At 39.5% G+C, this 20,985-nt stretch overlaps 4 protein-coding genes across 7 annotated transcripts; 3 read left to right on the top strand and 1 right to left on the bottom strand.

Moving 5' to 3' along the window:
- Positions 1–137: 137 nt before the first annotated feature.
- LOC113689621 (DNA polymerase I A, chloroplastic/mitochondrial-like) lies at positions 138–8,627 on the top strand. Its single transcript, XM_072051432.1, has 12 exons — positions 138–739; positions 1,627–2,446; positions 2,607–2,798; positions 2,905–3,578; positions 3,839–4,265; positions 4,596–4,691; positions 5,170–5,262; positions 5,350–5,544; positions 6,471–6,563; positions 6,651–6,863; positions 7,573–7,662; positions 7,989–8,627. The coding sequence occupies exons 1-12, from the start codon at positions 597–599 to the stop codon at positions 8,148–8,150; spliced, it is 3,198 nt and encodes a 1,065-aa protein (XP_071907533.1). The 5' UTR covers positions 138–596; the 3' UTR covers positions 8,151–8,627.
- Positions 8,628–8,842: 215 nt separating this feature from the next.
- On the bottom strand, positions 8,843–14,785 carry LOC113690806 (microtubule-associated protein TORTIFOLIA1-like). Of its 2 annotated transcripts, none has more exons than XM_027208880.2 (6): positions 13,545–14,785; positions 12,542–12,733; positions 11,412–11,514; positions 10,708–11,336; positions 9,749–10,630; positions 8,843–9,294 (listed from the first exon to the last, which is right to left on the bottom strand). In XM_027208880.2, exons 1-6 carry the CDS (start codon positions 14,262–14,264, stop codon positions 9,097–9,099), a joined length of 2,724 nt encoding a protein of 907 aa, XP_027064681.2. In that variant the 5' UTR covers positions 14,265–14,785; the 3' UTR covers positions 8,843–9,096. The 2 variants fall into 2 exon arrangements, with proteins under 2 accessions (XP_027064681.2, XP_071907534.1); XM_072051433.1 differs by having other exon boundaries at positions 10,708–11,315; positions 13,545–14,780.
- A 1,094-nt stretch (positions 14,786–15,879) lies between these two features.
- Positions 15,880–20,265, top strand: LOC113689729 (uncharacterized). Of its 3 annotated transcripts, none has more exons than XM_072051431.1 (2): positions 15,880–16,257; positions 17,662–20,265. In XM_072051431.1, the coding sequence occupies exon 2, from the start codon at positions 17,722–17,724 to the stop codon at positions 18,202–18,204; it is 483 nt and encodes a 160-aa protein (XP_071907532.1). In that variant the 5' UTR covers positions 15,880–16,257; positions 17,662–17,721; the 3' UTR covers positions 18,205–20,265. The 3 variants fall into 3 exon arrangements, with proteins under 3 accessions (XP_071907532.1, XP_071907531.1, XP_071907530.1); XM_072051430.1 differs by having other exon boundaries at positions 15,881–16,261; XM_072051429.1 differs by having other exon boundaries at positions 15,882–16,400.
- LOC140007391 (2S seed storage albumin protein-like) lies at positions 19,635–20,132 on the top strand. Its single transcript, XM_072050150.1, has one exon. The coding sequence runs from the start codon at positions 19,635–19,637 to the stop codon at positions 20,130–20,132; it is 498 nt and encodes a 165-aa protein (XP_071906251.1).
- Positions 20,266–20,985: the final 720 nt, after the last annotated feature.

The raw sequence follows: 20,985 nt of genomic DNA, 5'->3' as shown, positions 1-20,985 counted from the left end.
TTGGTAGAGTTAACAATAAAATTAGACAAAATAGTCCACAAAATTCACACTTTTGGTGATTCAATGAATAAAAATATATTATTAATAATTGAGTTATCAAATTTTGACTATTAAAAAAAAGTTTAATGACTATTGCTGGAAAGGTCAAAGCGACAGAAATTTGCAACCCCCGACAATGTCCGATGGTCCTCCGCCCAGTGTCCCGTTAGCCTCTAGTTTCAGGGTTTAGCCTCAAGCGAAGGGTTAAACCCTCTTTAAATAAAGCTTTGTTCACCAAAATCTTCCCTCTTCTCTCCGTTTTTTCCTCTTTTTTCCCTCTCTACTCTGCTCTGGTATGGGGTTGGTTTCTGCTCTCCTTTTCAGCCATGAGTCAGTCATCCCCATTCCCAGACAAAGAGTTCTCATAAACCCTCTCTAAAACCTCTCTTATTTACAGCCCCACTGTCACCTGCAGAAAAGGGGGAAATATTAACAAAGCAAATCTTTTTAACTGTTTATTATAAACGGAAAAAAAAAAGATTATCAAGACGGCAGCTGCTTACAGTAAAATCTGTGGCGCTAGCCATAAACTAGTTGGCAGAAGAATTGCGAAGGCCATGGCTGCTGCAATGGGGGGTTTCTGTACTCAGTTCACCCCTTTCAAAAAGTCCCCTTACTTGTGGCTCTGTCATTCATCATGCCCTCACACTTTTTCTACTTCTCGCTCCTTCTGGGCTCTTTCTAGTAAAGCCCTTTGCAGGTTTGCTTCCTTACTCTTGCTTAAAAAGCTTATCTTTTTACGTTTATCGTGCATTTTCCTTATGTGGGTTTTTTGATTTTTCACCTAGTAATTTCTGGGTTTTCAGTAGGTTGCCATTGAAGGGGTCTGCTGGGCCCCCCGGGGGGGGGGGAGAGGAGGAGGTTGGGAGGGGGCTGGTAGGCTGTTGGTTTTTTAGCCTAAAATAGTTTCCCCTCCGTCCCCCTCCCCCAACCATCAAAAAACCAAAAAAGGAAAAAAAAAAAAAAGAAAGAAAGAATGATTTTTTGGTGAATTAGGCTCTCTACATGGTTGAGCTTTATGTCATCTAATCAGCAATGCTGTTACTCTAAGTGGCTGAGATGTTTGTATTGCTTATCTTGCTATAATTGTTAGTCATATAATGTGTATTCTGCTATGCTTTGAGTTATTTGGGCAAGGTCAGTAGGCAGAGTGTGATATCTTTCCATGTTGTATGTCAATATTCTTGGCTGCATTACCATGATTAGATGCCTCGTTTACTCTGATAATTCAAATGGGATGAGACTGTTAGCAACCAGTTGTGGCTTAATTAACAGAAATAAGTTTAGGCAAAAAACTAAGCAGCGATAGATTCAGTTTCATAACTGAAAGTGTCGTCTTTGTCAAAATATGAGAAAAACTGCTTTTCTGTTCTGCTGTAAGGATATCTGTTCCATAGCACCATATGTCAGAGAGATCTGTAATGCTATTGAGATTTGTACAAATTCATTAAACATAGGATAAATAGTTGATAATGCAAATGTTTGTACTTGTCATGAGTTCAATTTGTGTGACAAAATAATGTATTTTCATTTATTTTATTTGAGTATTTTGTTGGCTTTGGGCTTTCATGACACTGTGACTCTCAGGCCAGAATATTGCAAAACCCATTCTGGCTACATATCCTTCTCAAATGTCTCAAACGGCCCTGCTTCTGATCATTCCGTTGTGAAGATATCAAGTAGGAGTCATGTGTTTGTGCATGACTATCAGAGGCCTACTTACAAATCCTGGGGTGACGTGACTCAATACTATAAGAGAAGAAAGGAAGCTTATCGTGCTGAACGGACTTCTAGTTTGCCTAGTTTGACAGATGGAAGTGATCACAAATTTAGACAGCAAAGCACTGATAATGACTTATCTTGTCCATCTACTAGTAATTCACCTCTCTCGTTCAGAAATGTTCATGATTCAGCTTGTTCTTCAGGAAACCTTAGCCTACCGAATATCGTAAGTGTGAATACAATTGCACCAGATCGTGAGATGAAGGACAACTTTTCAAGTAGCAGACAGCCTTATACATCAAATAGCCAACAAGCAGACATACACTGGAAAATCTCTCCGAGGACAATGCAGTTACCTTCAAAGTCTTCCCAACCTAATATTTCCCTGCCAAAATTATTCGAAGAACAGAAAGAAAAGTATCCCTCAATTGATGAAGGCAGTGCTCATAATGTAACAAAAAGGGAGGCTGCTGCTGCAATGTCTGTTGGTGTTGAAAAAATAAATGGAACCCCCACAGGAAAAGGATCTGTGGAACCAGAAGCTATTATCCAGTCAAATCTTCGTGAGAGGCTTGGTTGCATTTATGACAAGGTTCTTGTGGTTGATACTGTCTCTGCTGCAAAGGAAGTAGTTGGTTTGCTCACAAATCAATACAGGCATATGGTCCATGCATGTGACACGGAAGTATGTTTTTCATTTGACTTGCTTTTAGACTATTTTACATTTGGATCAACCAGTTGAATTCTGTACTTTAATTAACTTATTCCCTTAATATTCATGTTCTCTCCAGTAGCATTCACTTTTTTTTTGGGAGCTCATTTTACTGGCGTCTGCTAATGTGTAGGTATCAAAGATTGATGTTAAGCAGGAAACACCAGTTGATCATGGAGAAATTGTATGCTGCAGTATTTATTGTGGACCGGAAGCGAATTTTGGAAATGGAAAGTCTTGTATCTGGGTAGATCTTCTTGATGAGGACGGGAGGAATATTTTGGCTGAATTTGCTCCTTTTTTTGAAGACCCGTCAATTAAAAAGGTAAAGATTTTTTATATGTAATTCTGTGTGGAGCTCTTTGTTGCTCATCAGTTCTTCAAATGATTATATGCCATGTGGGGAACTACGCTGGCTTGTTTTTCTGTAGGTGTGGCACAACTATAGCTTTGATAACCATGTTATAGAGAATTATGGACTTAAACTTGCTGGTTTCCATGCTGATACAATGCACATGGCCCGATTGTGGAATTCATCAAGAAGATTAGAAGGTGGGTATTCTCTGGAAGCCCTTACCGGTGATTCTTCTGTCATGTCTGATGCTAGGTTATGCCTTGGTGAAGAGTTGATTGGTAAGGTGTCAATGAAAACCATCTTTGGGAAGAAAAAAATAAAAAAAGATGGTTCTGAGGGTAAAGTTGTCACTATTCCTTCTGTTGAAGAGCTGCAAACTGAAGAGCGCGAGTTATGGATTTGCTATTCTGCTTTGGACTCGATAAGCACTCTTAGGCTTTATGAGAGTCTGAAAACTAAATTATCTAGGATGGAATGGAAATTGGATGGAGCTAGAAGAGGATCAATGTTTGATTTTTATAAACAATATTGGCGTCCATTTGGTGAGCTTCTAGTGGAAATGGAAACTGAGGGGATGCTAGTTGATCGTGCATACCTCGCTGAGATTGAGAAAGTGGCTAAAGCAGAACAAGAAGTTGCTGCTGACAGATTTCGCAACTGGGCATCAAAGTACTGTCCACATGCAAAATATATGAATGTCGGAAGTGATGCGCAGTTGCGCCAACTTTTTTTTGGTGGCATACAGAACAGGTATGGCTCTCAAATGAGTGTCTCAACATGTATACATAGCAAAAAAACTTGAAGTCGACAGAATTGTTTGTCAAATGGCTTATGATTTTCATGTTTCACTTAGAATCTGGGATTCCTATGTGACATGCCTAATTAGCTCACTGGCATTCTACCTTCTTATGTGAATTATTTTTCTACTTTCTGGAAAAGGGTTAACAAAATTTATGTAATTAAGTTGGTCAAGCTTTCTATGTATTCATCTGTGCATTTTTTTTTCACAGAAAAAATCGGGATGAGACTCTTCCAATAAAGAGGGGATTCAAAGTCCCCAATGTTGATAAGGTCATTGAAGAAGGAAAGAAGTCTCCAACAAAATTCCGCACTATTACTCTGCATAGGCTTTTTGATGACCATTTGAAGAGTGACATGTACACGGCAAGCGGATGGCCCTCTGTTAGTGGAGATGCTCTGAAGGCACTTGCTGGGAGTATTTCTGATGAATTCGATCTCATATATGAAGCTGCTCAGTTGCAGTCTGATGATAGCTTCGGGGTGGCCGATGAAATGGATGAAAGTGATCTCGCTGATAAATCAGCTTGTTCTTCACTTGGAGGTGATCAAGGAAGTGAGGCTTCCAGTGCCATTTCTGCTCTATGTGAAGTTTGTTCGATAGACTCTCTTATATCCAACTTTATTCTACCCTTGCAGGTTAGTTTCTGTGAAACTTGCCGGTCTTTTACATATAAAATCCTGATAAAAGCAGCCAAAGGCATAAACCCCTGGCTCTTGGGCTTCATACCCAAATAGAATTGGAAAAGGCTGGACTTTTGGTTGTTAGTCATGTGTCTTGTTTTGGGTCTTCTTCAAAACCGTGCATGATGCAAATTAAAAAAAGATGTGTTTGGAAATTAGGTAAAAAAAAAAGTAATATTAAGTGTGCCAATCTTTTTAGTGTTCCATAACAAACATTTCTTTTGCTTTTCTCTATGTATTCAAGAATGTAAAAAATAATGATGGCATTGGTTTCCTTTCTCACAGGGAAGTCACATATCAGGCAAGAATGGGCGTATTCATTGTTCACTTAATATTAACACAGAAACCGGGCGGCTTTCAGCAAGAAGGCCAAATTTGCAGGTGTGTTGTATATATATATCTCTGATCACCTCAAGCAAGCATGTCAAACTATAGTGGGGCTATATGGATCTTGACTGCTTCTTGTGCATTGCATACTGCATGGTATTGACAATAGAAACTGTGAATCCTGCATGGCATTTTTTGCATTGTGGTTTTGTTTTGAAAAAGATGTTCTTGAGACATGCTGTACATTTGATAATTGCTATGGTGGGGTTACCCTTTCTCAATTTTCTTGCTTGGATGCATTGTTTTTTACTGTTCTTTTGTATTCACCATTGATATTTGTAGATCCTATATTATGGATCCTCATGGGCCATGCAGTACCCAGATTCCTTCACCCATTTGATATTATTTTGCATTGATTGTGTTCTTTGAATCGGAATACCTTCTCAAATAAATATCTTAAGTGAACCTCCCACTTCTATCCTGCAAATGAAAGCTTTATTACATTCTATAATTCCAATGTTATGTCGAACAGAACCAGCCTGCCTTAGAGAAGGACCGCTATAAGATTCGTCAGGCATTTATTGCTGCACCAGGGAACTCTCTGATTGTTGCTGATTATGGGCAGGTAAATAGATTTGGCTTCCTAACAATAGTGATAGAAGTTGTTCAATTTAATACTTTGCGGCTTAATTGCTCATACCATCATAATCAGCTGGAGCTTAGGATTCTTGCACATCTTGCTAACTGTAAGAGCATGTTGGATGCTTTCAAAGCTGGTGGAGACTTCCATTCAAGGACAGCAATGAACATGTATCCACATATTCGAGAAGCCATTGAACAAAAACTTGTTCTTCTTGAATGGCACCCACAACCTGGTGAAGAGAAGCCTCCAGTTCCTTTACTAAAGGTCAAGTGTATTCTGAAATGCCTGTGGTATCAGCAGATCAGATCAATTTAGCATTTCTTATTTCTTGTTTTTGGTTCATAGGAATAGTAACACTGTGGCATATAAATAAACTTAGGATTCAGTTGAAGAACAATATCTTTGATGACATGAATTCTATGAACCGTAGCACAAGCTTTGCCAAGTCAAGATAAGCGACTCAATGGGGATTTAGTATGTATTCTTACAAGCAAGTTTCCAGAAAGACGACATCAAGTTGTGCAACTCTCTGCATTCCTGCCCCACTTTTCTTTTGTGAGGTTCAGTAGCAAGTCATGGCGTAAATAAGATTTAAAAATGCACCCCGACTTCAAAATAGGGTATATATTGTATACCTATATGAGACTATATAATCATTCTTTTATAGCCTATTTTCCTTAGGAATGGTATTTGATGTTAAGGTGTTAAGACATGGTTTCGAAGCCTGTCAATACTTAAAACTTGGTTAATGGTATCTTTTATCTGATCAAACTTCACTTCTCTTACACTTTAGGCAGCCTGCAATGTCTGCTAAGACGGCAATGGCTGCTAAGCTTTGCTAATTATTGCCTCTCAAGGTTCTATAGCTTCCGGAGACAGATTAATTCTTGGTGATGTTAAGGACAATCTAATTGGTTGCAGGATCAAAACAGATAGTGATAAAGTTTCTAATGGAAGATACTGTTTAAATATGTATTTAATTTAGATTCACTTTCAAGTTAGTTTCTTATACTGTTAAGTTGTATCGAGTTTCCACTTTGGCTGATCAATTCACCTAAGCCATGAGGTGTGTCATTGTAGTTGCAATGCATTAAGGTACACCACAAGTGCTGGTGTGCCCCCCCTGTCAACTGCTCTCTATTGGTCTCTTGTGGATGCTAAAAATGTGACATTCCAAGCTCTCTTTTCAGGATGCTTTTACTTCTGAAAGAAGGAAAGCTAAGATGCTCAACTTTTCCATTGCATATGGAAAAACTGCGGTGGGGCTTTCCCGTGATTGGAAGGTATGTTAGATATAATTGCTAAATTCTTTTTATTTCAATTCAACATCCTGCATCCTCTTGTTGTTAATCAGCATCTGCATTATGAAGGTTTCTGTGGAGGAAGCAAAGAGTACAGTTGATCTCTGGTACAGCGACAGGAAAGAAGTTCTGAACTGGCAACAAGATCGCAAAGCTGAAGCTCGTCAGAGCAGATGTGTCCACACATTGCTAGGAAGAGCACGCCGTTTCCCTTCACAAAAAAGTGCTACTTCAGCGCAAAAAGGTCACATTGAAAGAGCTGCCATCAACACGCCTGTTCAGGTCTCTGATTTTATTTAGGGTCAAAAACAAAAAAGCCCTAATACACAGAAAAGCCCCCTATGGTTTCAAAATATACAATACGACACCTCATACTTTGAACTATATTGTAAAGGTGACGAAATCCGTTAAACTTAACGCAAATGACTTATTGGAACCTAAAAAAAAATTTTATACCTAATTTTTATCAAATATACCTATTCTACCCCTTAACCCTCAATTCTCTCTATTTAGAGAATAAAACAAATGATTTTTTTGAGCTGCTTTTTGCTTAATTATATCAGGGCATTTTGGTCATTTTGTTCATTTTCGTTAAGTTTAACGAATTCCGTCATCTTTACAATTTAGTTCAAAGCATGAGTGGTCGTGTTATATAATTTGAAACCATGGAGGCTTTTCTGTATATTAGATTTACCACAGGGGGCTTTTTTATTTTTTACCCTTTTATTTAAAATGTTCAAAGATAACTTTCTCAGATATAATTGTAGGTATATTCAAGATTGGTAGAAACTGTTAAATCATGTCTCCCGCTTCTTTTATTTTATTCCATTTCAAAGATTTCAACCAGATTTTTTGAAGTTCCAAAACTGCATCTGATACATAGAAGTATTCTGTTATGTTGCAAATAATATTACGTTTCAATTTCTGGTGACATGATGTTATCAACCTGAAATTGTGATTATTTTTTCCTTTGCATGCAAAATTGCAACAGGGAAGTGCAGCAGATGTTGCTATGTGTGCCATGTTAGAAATTTCAAAGAATGCACGCCTGAAAAAGCTTGGGTGGAAGTTGCTTTTGCAGGTTAGATTATTCTCTTAGCACATTACCTACCCTGAACTCCTCCTTCTTGACACCTGCATCTGTCTTTTCTTTTAAGGTTTTTTGCATATTGGAACTGATGGTTACTCAACAATGAATTGGCGCATGCTTTGCCACGTTGACATTTTTGAATATCAGCTCTCCTATCTATGGTCATTCATGTTGCTTTGTGATATGTATCTGATTTGGCTAGATGGAATATCTGTTCTGCTGCAGAGCTTTTAGTTCAGAATAGGTTGAATTGTCTGACTCATAAATCTGAATTGATATTCTAATCTTTGCCTACTAAAGGATTTGTATGTGAACAGGTTCACGATGAAGTTATCCTGGAAGGGCCAACAGAGTCAGCTGAGATAGCCAAGGCCATAGTGGTCGACTGCATGTCAAGACCGTTCAACGGAAAGAATATTCTTAAGGTGGATCTGTCTGTTGATGCCAAGTGTGCACAAAATTGGTATGCGGCCAAGTAGATAATATGTGGATTGCCAAAACTTATATGGTCTTTGTGGCGGGCTTGCCTTTTGCACGTTGTCAAGAGCACAGCATGATCTCTTCATGCTCCGAGGTGGTTTTAGCTGTCTCAAAATTTTGCAGCATCTGATTCGTATCATACCTTCAGCTATGGGTAGTCAATGTGTCATAATTCTTGTTTTGCTTGTCATGGATGATGGACTTCTATGCAGTCTGAGCATTCTGAGCGTTCTGAGCATCCGTTGGGAGTTAGAAAGCCTGCTGAATTTTGATTGATTGTATATAGGAAATTCTCTTATTGGTTGTATGTAAATCCTAGGACGTTCGAGTCTCATCTTATTTTGTATTTTCTAGCGTCGGACATCTTTTACCTTATTTTGTAGAAAACCTTTCCATGAGAGGGAGAATTATTGTACCTTTATTACCCATTTTTCTAGAGTAACGAGTTAATTGGTGGCGTGTTTCTTTGAGTTCCAGCTAAGTGGTCTCCATGCCTCTCGGTTGTTGGTACTCTCTTAATTGTCCTGCTAAATAAACTTCCTGGCAAACTGCCGGAGAGGAAGCTGCAAAGAACTAGTGCCTTCTTTTCTGAAGCCCGAATAAGCCTAAATTTCTTGCCCATATTACAAGCAGTAGAGCTGTGATCCAGCAGCCTAGGATACCCAACTTTGAAGTCACAAAAGAACAAGCATAAAGCGAAAAGAAGCGTCCGTTGGCTTCAAAGTTCAAACATACTTTGTATGTGTAGTCTTTAGCATTGCCCCAAACCACTACACATAGGATCGAGCTTGAAAATCCATAATTCAGCTTCAAAAAATGAACAAATTGAACTAACCAATGGAACATAGCTAGAAACTGTTGTGATTTCAACAACGATAGGTAGATACAAAAATGTACTCCCCAAAATAAGATACTACTGGTCAGCTTTCAAGAGTGCTCCTCAAGCTATTTCTCCAATTGCTTCAAGTCAATTTCCCAAGCAGATGCCAACTGGAACAAAAGTTGTTCTGGTGTTGCTCCTTCCCAGTCCTCTGGCACATCAATTGCTGAAGAAGCTTCATGTAAATTCAACAAAATTTCTCTTTTCACATCCATAGGAATGCCAAGAACGTCAGTCCCGTTTTCTACCGTAATTTCCACCAACTGACGAGATGAGAAATGAGATCATTTAGTGTGAAACTAAGGAAGCCAGAATGAAAAAACATAATAAGAAGATCAGAAAACCCTGCAGCCTCCGTGCAACAAAGTCCTATAAGGTTGCTTGTAGACCATTTAACAAAAAACCGCCCCACTTTTTAGACAAAATTACTCGACTGCTTCCAGTTAATTAGAAGTCGTCCTTTTATTATAAAAACATACTACTGAGAATTTATCCTATACCATTTGACAGTAGAAGTGACAGACATAAATTGCAAAAGAGGCTAGAACTCATGGCTTTGTATGCCTTCATCATTTTAATCACATAATTCATGACTTTCAACTTGAGAAATTGAGACAAGAACTGTGAAAGGAACCTGGATTCATGAAACCATTTTGACAATAATATAGATCTCAATGCAGTGAAAGAAAGTCAGGCAATAATCAAGAGTGACAATACCTGTTGCACCCAGGATAAGCTGATGTCATACAAGTCCTGCTCGAGTAAAAATTGGGCAATGGCATGTAAAACCTCAATTGCAACCTCACTTGAGATTTGATCTAATACAGGCCCTGATCTGTCCATTAACTTTACAAGCAGAAGATCATCTCCACTAGATAGAACTTCAGCAAAAGCTGAATCTGTATCACCAACATGAAGTGCATCCATAGCATTGCTCCAAGAATTCCAGATAGGATCTCTTTCTTGCATGACATTATCATCCCCTAATGCTTCAGCAGTCAATTCTGGCACTGCTACCCTTGCACTTCGAGCAGCCCCACTGTCTTCACCAGCTACCCTTATTGCTTCTAATGTTGCCTCATCCTTTGAAGCTTGCCAGACACTTCTAGCAGATGGTCCCTCACCAAATCTAACAGGTCCAGCTCCTCGGTCCCAAGCTCTCCTGCTGCCAACTTGATCATTATCATTTTCGGATTTAGGGGACCTACAATCAACAGGACCACCACCCAAAGTTCTTCTAGAACCCATTTGCCCATTTTTACCATATGCTTGAAAATCCCAAGCATCAGGTGCATCAGATCTCCAAGGAGGGCCCCTTCCCCTATTGCCTGAAGGTCTACCATCAGAAGGTGCAAATCTATCTCCAAAGGGAATCCTTCCATCACTACCACTCCCTAATTTAGCATTAGTATAGTCAGCAAAGGCATTGTATTTCCCTGCACTTCTGTTGGATGATCCTTCAAATCCACCCATAAAACTAGCACCTCTTCGACTTGTTGATAGAGACAAATCCCGTGCCATGTCTTCAACTACTCTTTCAAGACCTCTCACTCTGTTTTCAAGCGTCACCATGCTATCATGTGAACCACCCATAAAATCCTACAATATGAGGAAAAGGTTAGCACAACTGGAGATACAGGAATAATTCCTTGCAGTTATATGTTATTGAACCTCACCTGCAACATGTTCATGAGATGAGCCTGCTGCCTTTCCAGTTGTAATAATTGCCTCTGAATAGCCAGCCAATTTCCTTTATTATTCGAGAAACTGTCAGATTGGCCTCCACTCTTGGAAAAACCCCCTTGAATGCCAGATAAATCTCTTTGATTCAGATCACTTGTTTCATCAGTATCTCGTTCTCTAGAACTATAGCTAGAAGTTCCTTTCTCAGTGTTACGATATCTAAAGTCAAGTGATCCACCATCAGGCTGGTAGCTGGTCCTTGTCCTCTCCCTTGAATCCTTGCCCACAGCCTCTTCCTCATTCTGCAAATTAGAAGAATTAGGGCATCGACGAGGGACAACCACTTCTACAGGCAAATCATCTGAACCCCTTGTTTCAAGTTTTTGGAAAAACTCAGGGTTCAATTCTTTGTCAGTTAATGCAGGTGCCTTCTTCCTCAGTATCCCAACTGCCTTGTCCATAATGTTGCTACCCTTGTCTTTGAGATATGCATCATTAGAAGATGGATTATTAGATAAATCCTTCACCGGTAGTTCACTTCTTTCACCAGGGTTTCGAGAGTCCTTGTCTGATGGATAAGCTGATTCAGAAGTCTCACCATCTGAAGAGACATAAGAAAACACTGGGCTTAAGAGAATTAACAGGAAATCCTAATTGAAGGAGAAACTGAAATTTAATATATTGAAGTCAAGCATACTGTGAGATGAAGGTTTGTGTTCATCTGAAGCTCCATCTCCTTTTCCTGCAATTTTCTTCCACAGCTGCAGAGCTTCAGTTACACTATCTCTGACTGGTTTTATCTGGGACAGAGAGTGAACGTGTTAACTTTTAGCTTTTGTATGTCGAGATACTTGCAATACTTAATAACTTCACTTATCTCATTAAAAAGGAGAACTGAAAAAAAAAGGGAAGTAGAAAAAGATTCAGATGGTTGAGATCTCTGTCAAATTGAAAGAGAAAATCAACAACTACAACATTACATATGGTCATTACATTTGAAATACATAGAAAACCCGTTAAATGCTGAGGAATAGACCAGCTGTATCAAAAATTGAAAAGAAATAATATTAATCATTTTTGTAGTTTTCCTGAAAGCAAGAGTGTCCTGGAATTTTAATTCAAAGTCTGCACAAACATTTTTACAATTTGTAAGTAAGCAACTCTTCTCCATGTTGGAAGAAAAAGGGACTGCAAATGTTAGCATCATTAATATACTGATTAAACCCAAAGAGTGATATTATTCCAATCATGTATCCTCCTACATAACCATAAAAAGAACAAGAGAACTGAGAGTAAGACGTGGAATATGTCATCAATAGGTTAGATTAATTCTAATCCTGCACTCCTTGGCAAAATCAAATGAAAGTATGATGAAAGCATGAAAGACATTTTGAAGTTCATCAACTAAAGAAACATTTTCAAATACTCACAAGAAATTTCTCAAAAGCTATACATTCTTTTAAGATGTTCATCTTGGTCCCCATTATCTTTTGTGTTATGTAAAATAACAGACTAGCAATCTAAATGGGACTAAAATAGATAAAGTATTCATGAATGAGAAATATTAGAAGCTTCAGAAAAAAAAAAAAAAAAAAAACAAAATGTCAACATAAGAATATTCCAAAATCCTTGTGCAAATAAAACCTAAAAGGAAAAATGCACGATAGCTAGCATTGATGCATTTATCAGGCTATTGACTTTTCTTGGTTCCATTATCAGTATTCAAGAAAAAAACTCCTGCATAAGGAGACTGCCCATTCGGAACCACACAGCATATTTATTGCGACAGGATGATTTTTTAAACGACAAAAATTACAAAAAGGCTACTTTGTCAAACCGGCAAGCCTCTAGCAGAGTCACTGTGGAGTTAGCTCCCTCTACCACCAAGCTGCTAGAGTGCAATGCCAGAACAATTAATGTCTCAGCTGCAGCCTTACGTGTCGCCCAATCTGAACTGCTAAGACAGTCGTGAATACTTTGCACCAAAGATTCAAGGCTTTGAGGTGCAACAGCTCCCACCTGAAACAAGTAGAACATAATCTCAGTTTTGTGTTTACACCATTATATTTCCAATATATGTGAAGACTGCATCACGTCTTAGTTTTTTCTGATGCATCCATATGGTACATTGGGCAGTAAGGATAAAGAGTTAAAAAAACTTTCGAAGATGCAAAACACAGAACCACATGTGTGGCAGCTATTGCATATAAACAGTACATTTCTTCCTGGTGCACAGATAAAATGACAGTTTCAAGCATTTCCAAATTCTGCACCAGCAAATCTCAATGAAAACAGAGGCTGAAATCATTAACTACTCGAAATGAAAAAAAATCACATCAATACAATAAACTGCAAAGAATGCTTGACCGAACGAAGGCAAAGGAAAATGCTGATTAAGCAGGGTAAGAGAGGCAGACTACATTTTCGTGTCCAGCTGCCCTATATATATATATATATATATATAAAGCTATAGTAGGCGTTGCTTGCCATTGCATTGGGACATCATGGTTCTATGCCTAACAAAATATCAAATTGCCTTTCTTCTAACCATGAAATACATATAGCATGCAACTCCATGACCCTCGCAAAATACTTAAAATACCAACCTGACTAAAAAAATTAACATTTCAATTTCATAAAGAGTTTTTGATCGCTTCTTAAGAGAAAATTCTCCATAACCGGGAAAATACTGACTAGACGTGAATCCTCACTAACAATAACACACAAGAAAACTAATGAAATAAAAGATGTACTACAGCTTAATCACCATAAACAAAGAATTGTCCACTAGAAAAATATTGGAGAAAACATGTGCCTAAAATGAACAAACCTGGGATAAGCTGGAAACAACAGGCAACAATGCTGCCTTTGCCATAAAATTGGGACTATTGAGGTACTTGCAAATCCTGGGACACAGCTTCTGGAAAGCCATTGTAGGCGGGTCGGAAGCAGATTCCACCATTTTAGCCATACACATTGCGGCCCCACCTTGAACCACCTTATTATTCTCACTCATGGATTCAAACAGCGGCTTCACAAACAACGAGACTACTGAATTCAATCCCACATTACCATGATCAGCCGCAGCTTCCCCCTTCAAGTAAAGGGATGCCAAAGATCCAATGGCATCCCGACAGGAATCCCTGACAGCAGAATCCGAGTCTCTAAGCCTTTTGACAATGTGGGCTATGATTTTAGTCAAGTGGGTGGAAGCCGAATCGGTATGGGAAGCACATAGGACTGCCAGAAGGCGGAGGGATTCTTTTTTGACGGCGGGTTTAGGGTCGTTGGAGGCGTCGTAAAGGCAGTTGAGAAGCATTGAAACGCCATCGTTGGAGAGGGTGTGGACGATTTTCTCCAGGTCTTCAACGGCGATCTGATGCGTGTCTCTGTCGGAGAGCTTGGAGAGAGAAGTGAGGATTCTTTGCTTGAGTTCAATCATGGCTAAATGGGAAGAAAGCGAGGAGGAGGAAGATCTTGAAGGGGTTGTCTGGGCGGAGGATGGGTTTGGGGGTTTTGAGGGTTTAGCAGATTTTAAAGAAGTACTCATTTTCACAAGAATTTTGCGAGCATGCGAGAGAGAAAATGGCGTAAAAATGTGGGAAAAAGTTTGCCAAGACTGGTTTTTTTTTTTCCCTTTTCCTTTCCTTTTTTTTTTTTTTTTTACCCTTTCTGGGGAATGGGATTATGAACGTGGGCTCTGAGGTTGGGGAAATGTAAAATTTGAATTCACCGGTCACTCCTGGTGTGGTATTAGTCGGTTAGATGTAGAGGAGAACAGATGCAATGCAAAGAGCCTTGTGAGAGAGGGAGAGAGCTGGCTTTGGTGGAGTGGACAGTGACAGTGGGGAGAAGTGAAGTGAGAAGGAAGCGAAAACGAAAGAGGGCCAATAATCAAAGAAGGAAGGAAGATGGGAGATCTGATCTCACTCATTCATTAGCCAATGCCCGGTGGGTTTAATCTTAAACTGAAATGTTAAATAATGTAGGTCAAAGGTCTGTTGGTTATGTCATTATGTGTGTGTGTGGTGCTTTTTAGATTTATGGTTGTTTAGGGGGTTGGAACCTGGGAGGGGGTTAGGAGTTTGAATAATTAGAGAGGGAGGACAATGAAATGAAAGATGGAAATTTGAATCTATAGAACTTTGGAAAGAAAGAGATGAGTGTGATCGGCAGTAAATTTATGACCAATTATGCCCATTCCCATACTCCCATCCCCAGAATCCAGAATTGGACTCTAGCTTATTGGTTTTCCTTAGTCAGTTTTTGATTTTTCTAGTTTACTCTGGAGAGGGTGGCTTAATTGAGTCCGACGAAAATTGAATCATTGTCGGATCATACTCGGATGTGATTGTTAAAGGGACGTGAAATTCACCAATCCAATTGCTTTTTGTTTTGGCTTCTAGAGAAGTTAAACAATAGCGATTTATCATATTTTAATGACCAATGGATGGAAACAAGGTTTGAATCTAACCTCCCAGTCCACCAAACCTGAAAGGCTTTGGTGGCGGCCACTGAGCTAAATTTTAGTGGTTGCTACCTTGTAAAATTTTGACAAAGTTAGGAATAGGATAGGTTGATACAAAAAATGAGTTTGCCCAGCTGGTGAGGCTTCTGCTGTAAGACGGTCAACATTTTTTTCTGCATGAATTCCATTGGACTATTTATTATTCATTTTCCTGAACCAATATACTAGTACCAAAGAGAAGAAGAAGATGAGTTCCTGCCTGGATATTGAGAAAGAAATGAAATAGACAGCATAACTTCTTCCTCTTTCAATCGTTTTTCTTTAATGAGCAAAGTCGACATGGAACCTGCTTCTTTAGATTGCTTTTATCAGGAGATTTGTCATCTCAATGCAGCATGAAATTGCAGATCAAACCGGGTAATGTGCACTCATGGATGATGGCTCGTTATTATCAAACCGAGCTACGAGACCCGGCCACCTGAAATCTCGTAGACAATCATTGGCCCTTTTAGAAAATAGTCGGAGGCCCAATATGGAAAGCATACATCTCGGGCCATTGTTATTCAATTTGGACTAGGAAGCGGGAAGCGGGAACCACCAGCCATCAGGCTTTCTCCAGACCCATTCCAATTCTGAAAACAGACACACTTCAGAAGGTTTTTCATATCAAACCTTTCACTCAAAATCCTAAAAATAACCTTTTAAACCTTCAACGTTTCTTCACGGGATTAGTAGTAGCGTCTCCCACTAGGCGAAAAAGGACAAAAGGGCGCGTAATCCTATTATTAGAGGACATGATATGATATGATTTCTTGTCGGATATTGCCTAAACCTTCCGTTTGACTGGTTAGATAAGCTGCCATGCTAAATAAGTCACATAGCTTTAACTTATAAAGTTGGACTTATGAAATCTCGCATCACTCAAGATTTTGATGGTGACAGAATAACCGCAGTCTAGATTGGTAGAGGACGCAGCAACCCTTTTTCAAGATTCTTGGGGTAGTTGGAGAATTGTGAAGACTGAAGACTCCTCCATCTTTGCTAGCTCAGTTACTGTTTTCATTTACTTACTCCAGTAGGTATCAGTTCTGGCTTTTTAGCGTATTTATTTATCTCTTCCATCTCTTTGGTTTAAACTTTAAAGGGATGTCAAGGGACCCTTCCTTCCTTCACTAAGTTCACTTTTGAGAGCTCCAACGCACGCTCAGGTGTTTGTAGGTAAATTCTGTTTCTTGATTTCTGCGTCCATTTCCCTGATTGGGCCCTTTTGGTTAGAACTTCTCGATATCTTTTTACTTAGTTTAGATCTGCAAATTTTTTTTCCCCTTAATTATAGATGAACTGTTCACGGAAGAAATCTTTGCGTTGGTCCATGGCTGTTGAATGTTATCTCACTGATTTACCTTTTTCGATTTGATGGCAATTTGTCTTCTTTGTTCCTATATTTGCTGGGGTTGAAAGTTGAAACCATCTGTACTTCAACCTTTTTAGCCCGTAAAAGTATAAATAGGCTGTGTGCCATGTCTTTCTATCTTCTGTGGGACATATAGTTTATGAGGGTTTATGGTTCTTGTTGGTGGGGTTTTAGATGATCTGTAGAGTTTAAAGGCACCACCTTTTGCTCTTGTATTGTGCATTTCATTACCGTGCTGTTGGATAAAATCTGACAACAGCTTTATGAGGTCTTCTTCATTAAAGCTAGCAGTCCCTCTGTATGAAGTCAACTAATGCTTTGCAATAATTCAAATTGATTGCAATGTCTGTAATCCTTAATGAACACCTTTTGCCAGCTCAGTGCTGTTTAATTAGCGATGTCTGGTGAGGTGGGGAGGTGTACTGCACAATTTTTAATTTTCTGATATATTCGGATAATAATCTTCTGCTCTTTGAAGTCAGGCCTTCTTGTTTTGTCTGATCAATTTAACTGGAATACACATGCTTAATGATTGTATGGTTAATGTTCCAGAGTGCCTGTTAGTTGATCGATTGAGGTTCATCAGTATTTACTAAGGCAGGTTCTGCACTGAATTGCTCCAATAGCTCCATATCTTGTAATTTCCCATCATAGCTGTAACTGATGTTGTCACATTATCAGAGTCATATTTGGATGGTGTTTTCAGCTAATGGTTGCTGTTCTTAGGAGACTTTTTAGTTAAGACATGCAAACTTTCCTGTTTTGTTTCCCACTTGTGTATTCTCGTCCCCTGCGTGGTCTGTTAGCTGGTAATCGATGCTAAAGCTAAATTTAGAAACTGACATAACTAAACGCCATCAACACTATCATCTCTTTCTCCATCTGTGTTTTTAAGAAAAATTACATGTTAACAGTTTGGTTAAACAGCAGTTGTACCATATTGTCAGTGTTAATGCTTATGTTGAGGCATTATTGTCAAGATCCAAACAAAATGTTATATGGCACAATATATTTTTCCAATGGAGATCTATCTCAAATTATATCCTTGGTGCTATTGCGATGCAGGGTCTTAAACTGAATCTGTTGACTCTTTTTTGAAACCTTTCTGGAAATTAAAGAGTTGGGATGGTAAAAGAAATGGTTCAGACGCTAGAAGAAATCAGGGGTGGTGGAGGCTCCATAAAAGTTGGAACTATGGGGACAATTGGTGCCCTTATGTCAAGGGAGTTAGAAAATGTGAAACCTGAACTTCAGGTAAATGCACCAGCAGATTGTGATTTCCTTCCTATTGGAACTTCTAAGCAAAAGACATTCAAGTCTAGACCCCAGGTGAATAAAGCAAGCAGCAGCGGTCACACTAACCACGGTAATCCTGAAAACATCCGGAAGACCAAGCACTACACTCGGAAGAGTCAAATTCCAATGCTCGACTCAGATAACATTTCAATAGATGGAACGCCTATTAGACAGAAATCTGACAAAAGGTTATCTTACATGGCTGAAGTTGTGGACATAAAATGTGGGAGCCAAGATAGAGCATGGGCGAGCCCTATAACCAATCGCCTAAAGAAGCTCGGTTTCTCAAAGCTATCTGAGAGCTTTATCTAAGCCTGCAAACTCTTAATATCAGCCTTCAAATTCCTGTAAGAAAATCCAGACTTTGAAGTTGGCTGGCTGCTCTCTGCAACGTCTACCATGTTGCACATGCTGGGTATAAGCTTTCTGCCTGCTCTTCTCTTCTTTTTGGGTGGTGTTGCCAAAGATCCACGGTTGATTTTGTTGGAGCTACTTGAAGATGGCTTTTCTGTCGGTTTACGAGGTTTGTGTAAGCTATCTTGACACCCTAATTCTAGCTGGCTGAAAAATTCGATTTCTTGTAGTATGAGGGATCCAACAGTGCCTCTTGTGCCTATTTCAACTGGAGTAGTTTTTGCAGTCATTTTCTTTGGAATCTGCAGTGCATTGGTGCTGGATTTAGATACCGCCTTCCTATGCAATGTAGAAGATAAATTTGAGGGCTCTGGTTGAAGAGAGTTGGTGGTCTGGGGACTTGTTTTGGTTAGAGTATGTGGCATTTTGGTGAGGCTCAACATCTTGTGATCTTCACATGAATTCCCTACCTTATATTCTTTATCTGAGGTGGAGATTGCCTTTGTAGAGGGTATGGGTGGAGATACATATTCATTGTATTCATGTGCAGATGGTTTAATACATTGAAGAAAGTTTGTAACTCCCCCTACAATCTTCTAACCACTTTTTAATCTGGATTCATGGTGACCCTTTGTGAAATCACTGTACATTGTTGAAACAAACAATTCATTGCCGGGCCCAACTGGCTGGGTGAATGTGGTGATGCAGGAATGAAGAGTGAAAAAATTGAACTTTTCCTGATTTGCGGATTGCTAGCTTCCTTTTCACTGCCCCTGGTGGTGCTTTCAACTTGTGACTGCTTCGAGTCCAGCAAGAAAATCATGAAAGCAGAGTTAAGGAATTTAATGCGGTAATAGTACCAAAATTAATTTAAGATTTCAGAGCATATGGTTGTGCCTTCATTCTCACAGGGGACCAGGATCAAAAATAAATTGACGGCACACATTTCTTACACGTGAGCATCACATGACTTTAGTAGTCTTTTGAGCCCCCTTTTTTTTTTTTAGGCCCCTTAATCTTTTTGGGGGGTCAATAATGCTTCTGATCTTCTTAGGTTAATTACAGGAGATTAATAATAATGACAACAGATTATGGAGTCTTTGGGCCTGTGTGTATTTGGGCCGATGTGTAGTTTGCATCCTCAACTTCAATAATGGAGATATCCAACGTACAGAAGAACGATGGGAGGGAGCATTTGCATGTTGATTTGCTACGTGGAAGCTTAAATGCTTTGATCGAAGCCACCTCACCCCTTCTTCCGCCCACAGCAATCTTCACTCCCTGTAGCAGCAGCTTACACGTTCTAGCCATGCAAGGCCCAAGCTCCGCTATAAAATACCCTCCTCCGCCCACTGCTCGCTGCTCCATCACAGAAGGAGAGAAGCGAGATGACGGCAAGAACGACGGTGATTGCAGCAATGTTGGCTACTGCCCTCTTGGCTGTAGCTGGAGTATCTGGCTTTCGAGCCACCATAACAGCCATCATCGACGAGGAACTGGACCAAGACGCCGGAGAGCAACAACAGACTCAGCACAAATGCAGGCAGCAGATTAGGCCGCAGCGGCTCCAACAGTGCCGGCAGTTCTTGCAACAACAGAGCCAGGAGAGCCCTTACGAGCCCGTGCTCCTGAACCAAGAAGAGAAACAGCAGCAGCCACTCTGGCAGTGCTGCCAGCAGCTGAAGAACGTCGACGAGCAATGCCGGTGTGAGGCCGTTAAGCAGGTTGTTCAGCAATTGCAGCAAGGTGAGGGTCCCTATGGCCAGCAAGGACCGCAGAAGCAGCAACAACAAGTTCTTCAAAAGGCTAGGCAGCTCCCCGGGATATGCAACCTTCAACCAAAGGAATGCCAAATTCAGCCACCGCAACCATACCCCTACTACTAAATCCGAATCCTAATCCTAATTTCATCCGCAGGATGAATAATAATATGCCATGCGAATAAGCACATGATCCTGTAAATCCCAAGAGGGAGTTTTGTAATGTTAAACTTCAAAAGGCTAGACAACTTATTGATCACCTATTTGCATTCATTTCCTTTTCCTTGTCAATTAGCTTCCCTTTTTTTTTTTTCTATACATATACATATATATATATATATTATGATCTTGAAATTTGGATAATCTATTAATCTTGAGGCACGCATGTGTGGTTAATCAATTTATGCTTACGTTAGAAAATTTGGATATTCTCATCCACTTTGAACAGGCCAGCGTTAATAATATATTACACTATGCTACTAAGAGTTTTTGCCAAGCAATCCCCAATTATGTCAAAGCCATGGATGCATGCAAATGTATGAATTTCTTGCACTGAATATTTTGTTACCATTGAATCCTGAATCTATAAATACTCCCGTACGACATCTGCGTTTGTCCAATTACGTTCTTTTTCGGGGATTATGAATCAGTTTCATGAAGCAAATAACGCAAGAAACTGTTCAAATTCTGGACGGCAATATCCCAATTTCAAATTTGCATCTCAATCTTTTTAATTGATTTATCACCCTTGAGCTGCAGAACAGAAATAACAGAATCCGAAATTTGGTAGATAGTCTACTGATAAAAATTGATTTTGTTTCCCAAAAGAGAGAGAGAGAGAGTTTGCTGGTTGGACCAGAGAGAAAAAAGTTTGAAATCTAAACGGACCAACAATACATTCGATGGACTAGATTGGAAAAGGCCCGTGTACTTTCTAGCCCAACTCCGGTTGCTATTAAGGAAAGAAAAGGGGCAAAAA

Source organism: Coffea arabica, chromosome 5c, assembly GCF_036785885.1.
Source record: "Coffea arabica cultivar ET-39 chromosome 5c, Coffea Arabica ET-39 HiFi, whole genome shotgun sequence".
Classification (NCBI taxonomy): domain Eukaryota; kingdom Viridiplantae; phylum Streptophyta; class Magnoliopsida; order Gentianales; family Rubiaceae; genus Coffea; species Coffea arabica.
The sequence above is the reverse complement of the archived record's forward strand: the minus strand, read 5'-3'. Positions and strand labels throughout refer to the sequence as shown.

Coding starts and splice junctions, on each gene's coding strand:
- LOC140007391 (XM_072050150.1), top strand. CDS start 19,635: ATGACGGCAAGAACGACGGTGATTGCAGCAATGTTGGCTACTGCCCTC.
- LOC113690806 (XM_027208880.2), bottom strand. CDS start 14,264: ATGAGTACTTCTTTAAAATCTGCTAAACCCTCAAAACCCCCAAACCCA. Junction 12,734..13,544: donor TTGTTTCCAGCTTATCCCAG/GTTTGTTCATTT, acceptor TACTTGTTTCAG/GTGGGAGCTGTTGCACCTCA. Junction 11,515..12,541: donor AGGCTTGCCGGTTTGACAAA/GTAGCCTTTTTG, acceptor TCTCTGTCCCAG/ATAAAACCAGTCAGAGATAG.
- LOC113689621 (XM_072051432.1), top strand. CDS start 597: ATGGCTGCTGCAATGGGGGGTTTCTGTACTCAGTTCACCCCTTTCAAA. Junction 2,799..2,904: donor AAGACCCGTCAATTAAAAAG/GTAAAGATTTTT, acceptor GTTTTTCTGTAG/GTGTGGCACAACTATAGCTT. Junction 4,266..4,595: donor ACTTTATTCTACCCTTGCAG/GTTAGTTTCTGT, acceptor CCTTTCTCACAG/GGAAGTCACATATCAGGCAA.
- LOC113689729 (XM_072051431.1), top strand. CDS start 17,722: ATGGTAAAAGAAATGGTTCAGACGCTAGAAGAAATCAGGGGTGGTGGA.